This window comes from Gymnoscopelus microlampas (genome assembly GCF_963454915.1).
Source record: "Gymnoscopelus microlampas genome assembly, chromosome: 8".
Classification (NCBI taxonomy): Eukaryota; Metazoa; Chordata; class Actinopteri; order Myctophiformes; family Myctophidae; genus Gymnoscopelus; species Gymnoscopelus microlampas.
Genome location: NC_139945.1, coordinates 18,409,328 through 18,422,979, shown reverse-complemented (window position 1 = coordinate 18,422,979; position 13,652 = coordinate 18,409,328). Strand labels below are relative to the sequence as shown.

Here is a 13,652-nt window from a genome sequence, read left to right as displayed (position 1 = left end):
AGAATCGCAGCCCCCCTGGATTTAGAATGAAAATTTGAGTGGTAGGATTGGCCTATCCATCTGCCCCTAATTCTAGAATGATCAAGAGTACGCAAATGTGTCTCCTGTAGGAAGGCTATACCAACATTAAGCTTTTCTAGGTGAGATAATACTTTTTTCCTTTTAACAAAATGGTTTAAAGATTTGACATTCCAGCTTATAAAGGTCACATCGCAGCCAGCTGGCCCGCCTAAAGCATTCAAATTGGCCATGGTATCATGTATTGGAAGAGAGAGTGAACAGCATACTGACAATCAACAGACTTGAATTTTCTGAAATGATTAAGGGACCCCACAAAAACACAACACTTGAAAAAGACAAACAAGAAAAAATAAATTAAATCTGGTACAAGTTCCCAACCCCTGTCACCACTCAAAGGGTGATCACAAAACCCCTCGCAAAGAAATCCACACATTTAAGTGTTTGTGGCGGAGTGCACTAAACCCAGCATACAGGGCTCCGCTAAAATCACAATTCGAAATAAGGCACATTAGTTAACATATTATGGCTAAACTCAAGTATTTTCAACCCCAAACATATCCCTTGTAGTAAAAAAAAGAATGGGAAAACCACAAGTGAAAGTAAAGATGTTAGACATTCAGAAAAGTTAACAAAAGAAAATAATTTGTAAGGTAATGTAGTTATAATTAGGTTAAATGTTTCTTTAAATGCCCCTAAGTACAATATAAAAAAGATGAAATAATATTCAATGTAACACCATCCATACTGTATCATTAATAGATCCTTCGGTTGAATACATACATGCATGTATACCAGCTAAAAAGCATATGTATTTGTGAGTTAGGATTTTCCATGAGCTAATAATGGTACACACACACACACACACACACACACACACACACACACACACACACACACACACACACACACACACACACACACACACACACACACACACACACACACACACACAGTGTCAACGTGTAGTCAGACCAAGTCCTTACTAGTATAGAAAAACACCTGCACACTCCACATGGCTGGTGTGTGCAGTCGGCTCAAAGTCTTCACCAGAATAGGAAAACGAGTTCAAACACACAAATTCACACAAGGTTGGTGTGCAGTCATATCAGAGTCCCCACTAGTATAGTAAAACATGTGACTGTGCACCCTCACTCACTCTCTGACTCTCTCACAAACACACACACACACACACACACACACACACACACACACACACACACACACACACACACACACACACACACACACACACACACACACACACACACACACACACACACACACACACACACACACACACAACCACCCACACTCATATATAACATACATGTATATACAGGTCAACCTTAAACCAAGATTTCCTTCTGAAGAAAATAATAAAACAATTGGGGATACATTCAGGTCAGGATTAGATCTCCATAAAAAGCATAAACCATACAATCACATTTTCGATACAGCAATTAGAAATAACATGAAAAGAAAAGGTGGAAACAAAGTATTTTCGCGCAAAGTCCGGAGGGAGAGAGACAGCGAGCGGCGGCCACCGTGCCCCCCCCACCCCAGGTTTAAAGCCCAGAGCAGTAGACACACGGGCCCGCCGCCCCGCCCCGCCCCCCCCGGACCCCGCAGTAGAACAACGACATCGTCAAATGACAGTAGCGGCGTAGCGCTATATCGCTCATATGAAACAGAAAAGTAAGACAGCACGTCGATAAGTAAAGAGCGAGCGCGGCCAGATAGGCCCATGAAAAACACCAGAGAGGAGGAAAAAAGGAGAGAGAGAGAAAAAAAAAGAAAAAGGGAAGAGCCACACGCGAAGGAACCAGCATCGAACTAATGATGCAATCCCTCCCACACAAACGGAATGATTAATTGTAGAAATGACCGCACTACACTGGTGTTATTTATCCTGATATAAAGTTTAAATAAATAATTATGGGGAGGAAAAAAAAAAAAAAAGAGAAGGGGCCCAACAGTTATTTATACATTTCCATATTAATCAGCCAACAGTAAAACCGAAAATCATGGACATGAAAAGAAATATGTATGTAAATATAATATGAAAAGCAAATATTGTGGAAATATATATATATATATATTTTTTTTAATAGGGAAAGAACAGTCCACTGTCAGATATCGTCCATTTTAATCCCCCCAGGAAATAACACTTTTAAAAGTCATTATGATGGGGGAAAAAAAAAACCCGGGGGGAGAGAGAGAGAAAAAAAAAAAGGGCAAAACAAAAGTGTTCTAACACGAATAGTGGCTTAACTTCAAGCCGTCCATATCCATCTCAGTTCCTTAGTGTGGCTTATCAGAACATAAAATTAAACGGGCCGTATTTAGAACGGTTGCAGTCATAGAGCATATTTATTTACTCACCAGGCAGGGAAAACACCATGAGTAATTCCAGTGTGAGAGATAGAAACTCTCAAATTTGTGCATTATGCAGGTTCTTCTAGTGCTGGCTCTTCTCGCGCCGGCTCTTCTTGTGTTGGTTCCTCCTCCCGCTGGATATTAGACTGGGCATATGCCATGGCATCTTCAGCATTCTGGAACTGCCTCTCGGTTCCATTATGCTTTATGAAGAAGCGTGATGGGTAGATGATGCCATACTCCTTAATTCCTCGGTCGCGGATGAGACGTTTCACCTCTCTGTATTTGAGCCTGGCCTTGGCCACAGACGGGGGGAAATCTTCATTTATGGAAATGACGCTTCCTTCAAAGTGGAGGGGTCCAGTTTCCCTGGCACGTTTAATGACGTCGACACGATCTTGATAGTAGTGCATTTTTGCCACAATAACACGGGGTTTACCCTCCATTCCCTTTGCGCGATCGGTCAACCAAAACGTCATGGTCCAAGTTCAAGACTTCTCTCAATAGTTTGGAAACTGCTGTTGGTGAGCTTGAACCTGGAGTCTCCCTGACGTTAGAAATTCTGACGTTTCCACGTCTCTGTCTCCCCTCCATGTCAAGACATTTCCCCTGTAAAGCTTGGACTTCTGTCTCCAATTTGCTTATTTGGGTCTGCATCAATGTCACGTCGTCTGAACACGTTGTTAAGCCCCGCTCCATGTCGGCCACGGTCGTCTTTATCTCCGTCACCTCTGAACGAATTGTTGCAGTATTTTTTGCCACTTCTGTTTTAAATAAGTGTAACTCAGACTTGACACTTTCAAATTCCTTAGCCATCACGGATGTTATTTCAAACCTGATCAAATCGGCGATGTCTTTTTTCAGTGAGGAAAGGATTTCAGTTTTCAGGTCTGCTGCGTCAGCCATTGCGCTGTCTGGCGGAGAGGAGTGGCTTTCTCCACGGGTGGTAGAGACAGCCGATTCCGTGGCTTTAGGCTTAGGAGCAGGGGAAGGCCCGAAACTGAACTTTCGCAAATTGTATGACATATGGTAACAAAGCCAGGATTCAACAAGTGTAAACTAAAGTTAACAGGTTTGGTGGTACTTTATGGTCTTTTATGGTCAAGTTGTGCCTAGAAATAACTGTTTTAAACGGATTCTAGCGGAGCCTGTCAAACACACAACCTACTCCATTGTCTGCTCGTTAGCGCCAATGATTCACTCTTAACGGTCCAATTCCTTAACGATTCCCTTTAACGATTCCTATAGAGGTATACTCTCAGAGTTATGGTGTTTTGTATGTTGGATCCGGTTCCTCGGATTCCTCCGGTTCTGGATCCCAACCCCCTGGTGATGTGACAATAAAGCATTCTGATTGTGATTCATCTGTGTTGTCCCACAGGACTCTCCTGGCCCTGGGCTGTCACGTGGGTATGGGTGACGAGAAAGCAGAGGAGAACCTCAAGCAGATCAAGATGCCCAAGACGTACGACAACACCACCACACTTTAGCTGTAGTAGGTACTACATATAAGCACAGCACTGCGTTTCCTCTGTTACCTTAACGCGTGCCTCGCCTCTCCTCCTGCAGCTACGTGATGACCAGTGGATACAAGCCCGCCCCGCTGGACCTGAACCACGTCAAACTGACCCCCAACCAGAACCAGCTGGTGGAGAAGCTGGCGGAGAACGGGCACAACGTGTGGGCCAGGGACCGCGTGAAGCAAGGATGGACCTACAGTATTGTGCAGGTAAATATGTCCACTTGGTTTTAATCTATTCTTTTGACTGTTTAGTGACATTCTGTCCTTTCTGGGAACTTTTGGTGGCATAAATGACATCACTGTCATTGCTCCATTCAAGTGACATTTTGCTGTTGGTTGCACCAGCATTATTAGTTCCAAATAATGAACTTTGATTTAACACTTGTTTAAAGATAATGTTTCTTTATGCAGGACATCTTGAATAAGCGTAACCCTCGTCTGGTTCCCTACGTCCTGCTGGACGAGAAAACTAAGAAGACGAACCGAGACAGTGTCAACAACGCTGTCCGCACTCTCATTGGCTACGGCTACAACATCGAGCCTCCAGACCAGGAGAGCAGTAAGTTCACCTGAGATTAAATGGAGATAGAAGCAAATACATTTTGATTGCCAGTGTAATTTTGCCCTTAGCTTCACAGTGGTACATTATAAACAAAACAAAACAAAAGCCCAAACAAAAGTCTCCCTCCGTCAATGCAGCAGGTCATGGCCTTGAAGATGGCCGTGGGGACAAGGTGCGCATCTTCAGGGCGGAGAGGTCGTACGCAATCACCCAGGGCAAGTGGTACTTTGAGTTTGAGGCGGTGACCACGGGGGAAATGCGAGTTGGCTGGGCTCGGCCCAATGTGCGCGCAGACGTCGAGCTTGGATCGGACGAGTTATCCTGGGTTTTCAATGGCAACAAGGTCAGTCATCCACGCTAGCTCCATGTGGGTACGGTGTGGTCGCACAGTATTTGAGATATGTACTGCATTATATAGCACATTATGTACTGTGAAAATGTGAATGCCGTCTTGCTGCATAAACTTGTTAACTGCACTCGAGATTTCCATTTGAAATGCAATTACATTTTAAGCTGAGATTTTGACCTTTGACCTGCTCCAGGCCCAGCGCTGGCATGTTGGCAACGAGCCGTTTGGTCGCCAGTGGCTGTCAGGTGACGTCGTGGGATGTATGATTGACCTGACTGAGATGAACATCATGTTCACCCTCAACGGAGAGATGCTCATCAGCGACTCGGGCTCGGAGATGGCCTTCAAGGACCTTGAAATCGGCGACGGTAAGGAGAATACATCATCATCGATCATACATGGTTCAGTTGCAAACTGTAGGATTATAAGCGTTGTCTTATTTTCATATTGAGAGCTTTGTGTGATATATTGTTATTGATCTCACACATCCCACGGTACTGTGTCCGCTGGAAACTTGGTAGCATTTTTTTTGCAATGTTACTGGATACACAGGGACTGGGCTTGCCAGTAGATACTAGCTCATTCCCTCATTTTCGCAGTAACTGTAGTGGCAATTTCACATTGGAATCTCGAGATGTGATACTTTCTCGCTTTGTTGCTTACAAATGCTTTGATGTACCTTTGAGGTAAATAAATAACATTTGTTACTGTGATGTGTCCTCCCACAGGTTTCATCCCAGTGTGTACCCTGGGACTCTCTCAGGTTGGCAGGATCAACCTCGGCCAAAATGTCAGCAGCCTGCGTTACTTTGCCATCTGTGGCCTTCAGGAGGGTTTTGAACCCTTCGCCATCAACATGAAGAGGGACACCACCATGTGGTTCAGTAAAAGCCTGCCCCAGTATGTGCCTATGCCTGTCGATCACCACATCGAGGTAAATAGACCCTTTAGAGGGATAAATTAAAGCAAATATTATTTGTATGTATTATTTGCCAACTAATATGCCTGTGCACTCTCAGGCTCTCAGGCTCTTTAAGCTGTCCGAGGTTGAGGAGAAAAAAAAGGGGACTGTACTTTGGAATGGCCTCCCACAGATTGTATTGCTTTATATATTTTTTAATGTTTTTTATCCATCCCTCTGTTATCCTTGTTGTTTTTTTGCAATTTTTTGTTCTTCTCCTTCTGCCACGTTTTAGCAAATTCTCATGAGATGATAAATCATAGAACCATAAAATTGTCATCAATCATTGGAAGTTGTAATATAACCGCAATTGGCCCGATGAGGGCCCTATAATTAAAGTTTTTGTTAGTTATTTGTTGTTTATTTAACGGGGGCCGTGTACATCACATGTGAAAGGCTGACAAAAGCTCTTCGACCATTTATCTTTCTCTCTTTGTTGTTGCACAGGTGTCCCGTGTGGATGGGACGGTGAACACCGCCCCCTGCCTGACGCTGACCCATAAGACCTTCGGCTCGCAGAACGCCAACATGGACATGCTGTTCCTGCGGCTCAGCATGCCGGTGGAATTCCATGAGACCTTCAAGGTCGTGCCGGGCAGCACGCCACTCACCCGCAACCTCACCATCCCCGAGGAGGAGGTGACCGTCATCCGCGAGCCTGACACGGAGTACGAGATGCTGCAGAAGTCGGCCAGCCGCAAGGAGCAGGATGATGAGAAGAAGGAGCCCTCCGTTCCCAAGGACGCGATGGCTGAGAACGAGAAAGACACCATGTCGGAGAAAGGCAAAAAGAAAGGGTGAGCGTGCGTGTGAACGTGTGTTGTAAATACCACCCCCTGATTGACCGGTGTGTCTTTGTTGAATGCTGAATACTTAATGTGGGCCTGTAGTGTCAAGCCCTTTGAGAAGTGATTCAAGTTAAATTAAGTTATACTCCGTAGTATGACCTGTTCATCTGCCAGAAAGAATGCGGTGGCGTGTAAATTAGGCTATGCACAATTGCATTGAGTTGACTTATCTCTAAGCGGGAAGCGAATGCAGAAGTGTCTTAAATCTGCATTCTCTCTCTCTCTCTTAAACCTGCATTCTGTCATTGCAAAACGCATTTAGATTCTACAGTATGTATGTCAATGGGGAAATTACCTTACTTTTCAATTGATTTATTACTTCAGTAAACATTTTCATAATTAATTTGTGTTTTCAATCGCTAGGATCACTTTTCTGCATTCAGCCAGCAGATGTCTGCTCAGGTGGCTCAGAGTGCATGGGGTTAGCTGTTAGGGGATACATGTCTTGTGAACCAAGGGTCAAACTAGTGACATTCCGATTCCCCACTACCCGCTCAGCTACGGCACCCCTAATTCTGGGAGTGTCTAATCTTATTAAGGGTTACTAGTGTTGACAACATTCTCTCTACTTGTTACGTATATCTGGATCCTACCAGATTGTTCCAAAGGGCAAAGAAGGTCGCCACGACAACCATATCCCCTCCCCCTCCCCCGACCATAGTGACTCGGTTGAATGAGGACGTCGTCCCCGATGACAGAGATGACCCTGAAACCATTGTCTTCACGACCACGGTGAGCAGCCTCCTAATGTCATCCCCTTCCACAATTATTACAATATATATATATTTTTTTTAAGGTACACAAAAAAACATTTTGTGCTGTATGTCTATACATGTATGTACTACATATTTCTGAGAGGTACTGTATTTCATTTCTGACTCACTCACTATTCCGTTTTGGTCTTCTTTGCATAGTATTACTACTCTGTGAGGATATTCGCTGGCCAGGAGCCTCCTGGTGTGTGGATAGGCTGGGTCACACCTGACTACCATCAGTTCGACCAGCACTTCGACCTCTCCAAAGTACGCAACGTCACCGTGACCGTGGGAGACGACAAAGGCAACATACATGACAGGTCAGACATCGTTCCACGTCGGATAACCAACCAAATTTGTCTCTGTCTGTTTGTGAAAGATATCCTTTCATTTCACATTTAGTCAAAAATGTCAGCATTGATTGTGCTTGAGAAATATATTCATAGTTTTGATATTTGATATGGTTCCATTCTAATGGCCATGCATGCAGGTTTTTATATGTAACTATTTCAAGTTAATTGAATCATAGTTAAATGTAACTACTCCTCATATGGCTGGGGTCGTCCTGGAACCCATTTACGGACCCCTGGGGACCCCAGTTTAAAAAGCGCTGTCCTAACTGTCTCTGCAGTATGAAGCACAGTAACTGTTACATGGTGTGGGGAGGAGATCTGGTCAGCAACCAGACAACACGTTTCAGTCAGGAGGACATGGTGGTTGGCTGCCTGGTTGACCTGGCGACCGGTCTCATGACCTTCACAGCCAATGGGAAAGAGATCAACACTTTCTTCCAGGTGAGAACCCAATCAGATTCTTCTCTGTCAATGTTTAATTATTTTTTCGGACTCCACTAGACTAGAGTATCTTTGATATTGATTTAAAACTCCTCATTTATCTTGTATCTTGTATACTGTTCAGCCTCTGTCTGAAACAATCTTTATCGGCTCCTGTCTCTTTAAAGATCCCCCTCACAGGGATTACTTCATCATTGGTTTACCTCGTTATTTGACACTTGAAACCTTTATTTAACTAGGTCAGATTATTATGAATTGTTTGTGTGTGGTCATGTGGAGATGGTATATCCCGATGTGGAGATGGTATACTATGTCCCGATGAGACGGTTCCATGGTTGCTGTGGATTAAGGCGCTACATGAATGCAGACCATTTACTATGTACTGGCCTCGATTCTGTATCTAGTCCATCCTGCTGTTATTTAACCCCCCCCCCCCTCTCTCTCTGATGTGGTGTTCAGGTGGAGCCCAACACGAAGCTGTTCCCTGCTGTCTTTGTTCAGCCAACCAATAATAACGTGGTGCAGTTCGAGCTTGGCAAACTCAAGGTCACAAGATTTCCTTGTCTCTCACACAAACATGCATGCACGCACACACACACACACACACACACACACACACACACACACACACACACACACACACACACACACACGCACACGCGCGGGGGCGCGCACGTCCTTCTCCTTGTCTGTTCTGTTTCAACAAAATTATAAGATGAGGTGTAATTCTCTATACAGTCAATGGTAATGGTTTGAGTTACTCACTCGCTTTCACATTCATGACTGTTTTATCAAAAGGTTTTAACCAATTAAAACCGGGAAAGAATCTGTGTCTGTGGCTGTTAAAAAATAGCAGATCTACAAGCTCATGCTGCACTGCAAGCTTGTAAATCTGCATTTTTTTTTTTTTAACACAAATCTTCTCACACATAAAACATTTTCAGATGGGGGGTTCCGCGGCTAAAATACATATAATTTTGGGGGTCCTTGGCACGAAAACGTTTGAGAACTACTGATTTAGAATGCATTTGTAGATTGGGCCTCAGGTCTTAATGGGTTCATTTGTACCTCAAACACTTTTGTGCCATGTTCAAAAACAGCGGTTGAATTGTCTCTTTCTGTCTCCCATGGTTTGGCCTCTATCAGAACATCATGCCCATCTCGGCGGCCATGTTCCGCAGCGAGCGCAAGAACCCGGTGCCCCAGTTACCGCCTCGCCTGGACGTCCAGCTGCTCACGCCGGTCATCTGGAGCCGCATGCCCAACGACTTCCTCAACCCGGAAGTGGGCCGAGTGAGCGAGAGGCTGGGCTGGTCGGTGGAGTGTGTGGAACCTCTCACCATGATGGCCCTGCACATCCCTGAGGAGAACAGGTCAGCCCCACCAATAGGACAAGCCCTTTACTTTATGACGTCTGTTATTCTGGGGTGTAACAACATCGTTTTTTTTCCCGTAAAATTAACGCCCTAATTGATCATACCACAGCGTCACACAAAAGCAAGCCGGGGGGGGGGGGGTGGGGGATTGGGGGGGATCCATATTCCCCCTCTGTTCATTTAGATAGAGGCAGTGTCAGAATGTGTGGTGATCTTGTAGATTGGCTATTTTCTCCATTTGTCGTTTGAAGAAGTGTGCATAACAGGGCTTAAGTGGTTATTCAGACTGATCCATTTACTTGATTACAAAAATATATATATTTGAAATAGTTTGCTTAAATTTATTGACAGCAAAAGACACTCTGGTCTAATTATTCAAATAACGGAACGCAATTAATCTAAGTAATCAATAGAATAATCGCTTAGAAAATAATGAATCGTCGCAGCCCTACTTTAACCCATTAAGACCTGGAACACATCTGTGTCACTTTAGATTTCTTTGGCTATTCAAAAATAGCAGATATACAAGCTCATAGCGCGGCACCGAGTGCCGCGCTATGAGCTTGTAGATCTGCTGTAGATCTGAAAAATCTTGAAAACATTATTATTATTATTTTTTTTTTAAACAAAAAAAAAACTGATGAAAAACTGAAAAACATTTTTTTGGGGATTTTTTTTCAAAAAACTGATTTTGATTGTTTTGGGTTAATTGCTAACATAGTTCATATAAACATTTTGTCTCCATTTGTTTCCCCTTACACCACCCCCACCCCCCAGGTGTATTGACGTCTTGGAGCTGGCCGAGCGGCAGGACCTCATGAAGTTCCACTACCACACGCTGATGCTGTACTGTGCCGTGTGCGCGCTGGGCAACAACCGCGTGGCCCACGCCCTCTGCAGCCACGTGGACGAGTCTCAGCTCTTCTACGCCATCAAGAACACCTACCTGCCCGGGCCGCTCCGCAGCGGCTACTTCGACCTGCTCATCAGCATCCACCTGGAGTCGGCCAAGAGGGCGCGCCTGGCCACCAACCGGGAGTTCATCGTTCCCATGACCCAGGAGACCCTCACCATCAAGCTGTACCCCGACGAGGAGAAGTCCCATTCCCTGCCCGGCGTGGGTCTCACCACCTGCCTGCGGCCCAAGAACCACTACTCCCCCGTCGGCTTTGTGGGCACGGACCCCGACGTGTACACCCTTAGTCCCATATTCCCACTGCAGGTAAGAGACTGTGTGCATATTCGGGGGTGGAAAGTTAACAATAACCATCAGCCAAATGGATGTAAATATGTTTTTGATTATCTGTAAGCATGAGCTAACCAGGTATAATTTAGAGCAGGGGTCTTCAACAGGGGGTCCGGGACCCCTAGGGGGTCCTCAGAGTTACTATAGGGGGTCCGCCAAATCTTTGTGTGATATGATTTTATTTTTCACATTAACCACTTGAACCCTAGTATCCCTTTTCTGAGGAGAACTTTAGCCAAAAATAGCAGATCTACAAGCTCACAACGCCTCGCAGCGCGAGGCGTTGTGAGCTTGTAGATCGGCTATTTTTGGCAAAGAGGTATAGGTGTAGAGGGAAAAAAGAGCAGACCAAGTAAACAAAAAAAGTTTAATCTGAAACACAACTTTATACAATATAGAGGGGGTCCCTGCTTCATCTCTCTCTCAGCTAGGGGGTCCTTGGCCTGAAAAGGTTGAAGACCCCTGATTTAGAGGTTCTATCCTGTCATTCCTATAGGGATGAATGCAATGTTGAATTTGACAGCAAATATTTATTTAGTTTTAGTCATAGTCTTTTGAATACAATTCCATTTAGTTTTAGTCATATTTTAGTCATCTGAAATGTTTTAGTTTTTTGTCGGGTTTTAGTCGACTAAATATCATAAGATTACCGTAATTTTCGCACTATAAACCGCACCTGAATATAAGCCGCAGCAGCTAAATTGAATGATTTGTACATATATAAACCGCACTGGACTATAAGCCGCGGGTGTAAAATCCATGGATTTAGGAGGTCCCCTAGTGGCCGTTAGCTATCAAAATCCATAGATAAGCCGCACCGTTATATAAGCCGCAGGGTCGAAAAATGGGAAAAAAGTCGCGGCTTATAGTCCGAAATTTACGGTAGTCGACTAAATCTGCAGTTGATTTAGTCGACTAGAATGTATTTTGGCGTTGCCGTGCTACTGAATGACTCAATGACTGAATGACCTTCTGTGTCTTTCTCCCTTATGGGATTATAACACAACTAATAACACATTAAATTCTCTTCTCAATAACTTAACTCGCTAAAACACAGTTTACACAAAGATAGGAGAACAGTTAAATAAATTGCCTTATTGTAATGATTTGAGATAAACACAAACATTATTTTTTGCATAATTGTCAGAATTGTTTCCATTCATCTGCATAAATTCATCTGTTGACTCAATTATTTGCATGGCGATTAATTGTCAACTTAAATGACGTGACAACTCTGTGCCGTGTCAGGAGCTGAAGACCATCGCCAACGCCATGCTGACGGAGGCCGTCCTGGACGGCAGCCAGGCCATGAGGGACCACGTCGGCGGCAGCGTGGAGTTCCAGTTCGTCCCCATCCTGAAGCTCATCAGCACCCTGCTCATCATGGGCATCTTCAACGACGAGGACACTATGCACATCCTCAAGATGATCGACCCCAGCGTCTTCGCCAAGAAGGAGGAGGAGGCGGCGGAGGAGGCGGTGGAGGGTGGCGAAGCCGGCGCCGAGGAAGGCAAAGAGGAGGGCGAGGAGGAGGAGGCGGAGGATGAGGGCATGGGTGAAGAGGAGGAGGAGGAGGAGAAAGAGCCAGAGGGGGAGCTCAAAGAGGAGGGAGACGGAGAGGAGAAGGAGAAGGCGGAGGGGGAGACGGCGGAGGAGGAGATGGCGGTGGTAGAAGCCGAGGAAGAGGAGAATCCGGAGGAGGGTCTACTCCAGATGAAGCTGCCAGAGTCAGTAAAACTGCAGGTCAGTGTCTACAAATCTAACACTTATACTACAGGAAATGGAATGTTTCTTTCTTTTATTACCTGCTTCCTTTCTTCCTTTCTTTTTGTCTTTCTTCCTTCCTTCTTTCCTTTTTTCCTTACTTCTTTCCCCCTCCTTCCCCACCCTTTCTTCTTATTTTTTGTCCCCTTTCTTTAATTCCATCCTTCCTTCTTCTCTTTGTTTCTTCCATCATTCTTTCGTTCTTTCTTTAATTCTTTGTCTTTCCCTTTTCCTCTTATTTATTTCGTTTGTTAGACCCCAACAGCTGCTTTCACACAGTTCCTCCTGCTATTCCTATATAATATTGTGTTTTGTGTTTTGCATGTTATTTAACCCATTAAAACCGGGAAAGCGTCAGTGTCATGTTAGATTTTTGCGTTGGCTATTCAAAAATAGCAGATATACAAGCTCACAGCGTGTCACTTCGTGCCGTGCTGCGAGCTTGTACATCTGCTATTTTTCATCATTTTTTGAAAAATCTTCAAAGTATGAGAACTACTGATCCAGAAGGCATTTGTAGAATCGGCCTCAGGTCTTAATGGGTTAACCCATTAAGACCTGAAACGCATCTGTGTCACTTTAGATTTCTTTGGCTATTCAAAAAATAATAATATATACTGTACAAGTATATATTATACTTGTACAGTATAGATCTGCTATTTTTAGATCTGCTATTTTTGAAAAATCTTCAAAACAATTGTTTTAGATTTTTTTCAAAAAACTGTTAGGATTTAGAAAACATTTTTAAGAATGGCCTCAGGTCTTAATGGGGAAGCACATGGAGAATTGTGCTTGTGTCATCTGCAAACAACTCAATCCTCTCCTCCTCTGCCTTCATCCTCAGATGTGCACTCTGCTGCAATATTTCTGTGACTGTGAGCTGAGGCACCGGGTCGAGGCCATCGTGGCGTATTCGGACTCCTTCGTCGGCGAGATCCAGAGCAACCAGCGCGTGCGCTACGCCCAGCTGATGAGAGCGTTCACCATGTCGGCGGCGGAGACGGCGCGCAGGACCCGCGAGTTCCGCTCGCCACCACAAGACCAGGTACGGACTGCTGTTAAAGAGATGTTTGGGAAT

General features: G+C 44.5%; 1 protein-coding gene across 4 annotated transcripts in view; it reads left to right on the top strand.

The window, feature by feature from the left end:
• Nucleotides 1-13,652, top strand: part of ryr1b (ryanodine receptor 1b (skeletal)) — a 148,858-nt gene that overhangs the window by 55,475 nt on the left and 79,731 nt on the right. For all 4 annotated transcript variants that reach the window (XM_084064376.1, XM_084064374.1, XM_084064375.1 and 1 more), the window contains exons 23-37: nucleotides 3,779-3,862; nucleotides 3,967-4,126; nucleotides 4,331-4,478; nucleotides 4,619-4,824; nucleotides 5,024-5,198; nucleotides 5,559-5,764; nucleotides 6,239-6,588; nucleotides 7,236-7,371; nucleotides 7,554-7,714; nucleotides 8,026-8,188; nucleotides 8,648-8,734; nucleotides 9,335-9,561; nucleotides 10,342-10,786; nucleotides 12,059-12,553; nucleotides 13,419-13,619. In XM_084064376.1, the coding sequence (XP_083920502.1) occupies nucleotides 3,779-3,862; nucleotides 3,967-4,126; nucleotides 4,331-4,478; nucleotides 4,619-4,824; nucleotides 5,024-5,198; nucleotides 5,559-5,764; nucleotides 6,239-6,588; nucleotides 7,236-7,371; nucleotides 7,554-7,714; nucleotides 8,026-8,188; nucleotides 8,648-8,734; nucleotides 9,335-9,561; nucleotides 10,342-10,786; nucleotides 12,059-12,553; nucleotides 13,419-13,619 (3,244 nt within the window). The remainder of the gene's footprint in view (nucleotides 1-3,778; nucleotides 3,863-3,966; nucleotides 4,127-4,330; nucleotides 4,479-4,618; nucleotides 4,825-5,023; nucleotides 5,199-5,558; nucleotides 5,765-6,238; nucleotides 6,589-7,235; nucleotides 7,372-7,553; nucleotides 7,715-8,025; nucleotides 8,189-8,647; nucleotides 8,735-9,334; nucleotides 9,562-10,341; nucleotides 10,787-12,058; nucleotides 12,554-13,418; nucleotides 13,620-13,652) is intronic.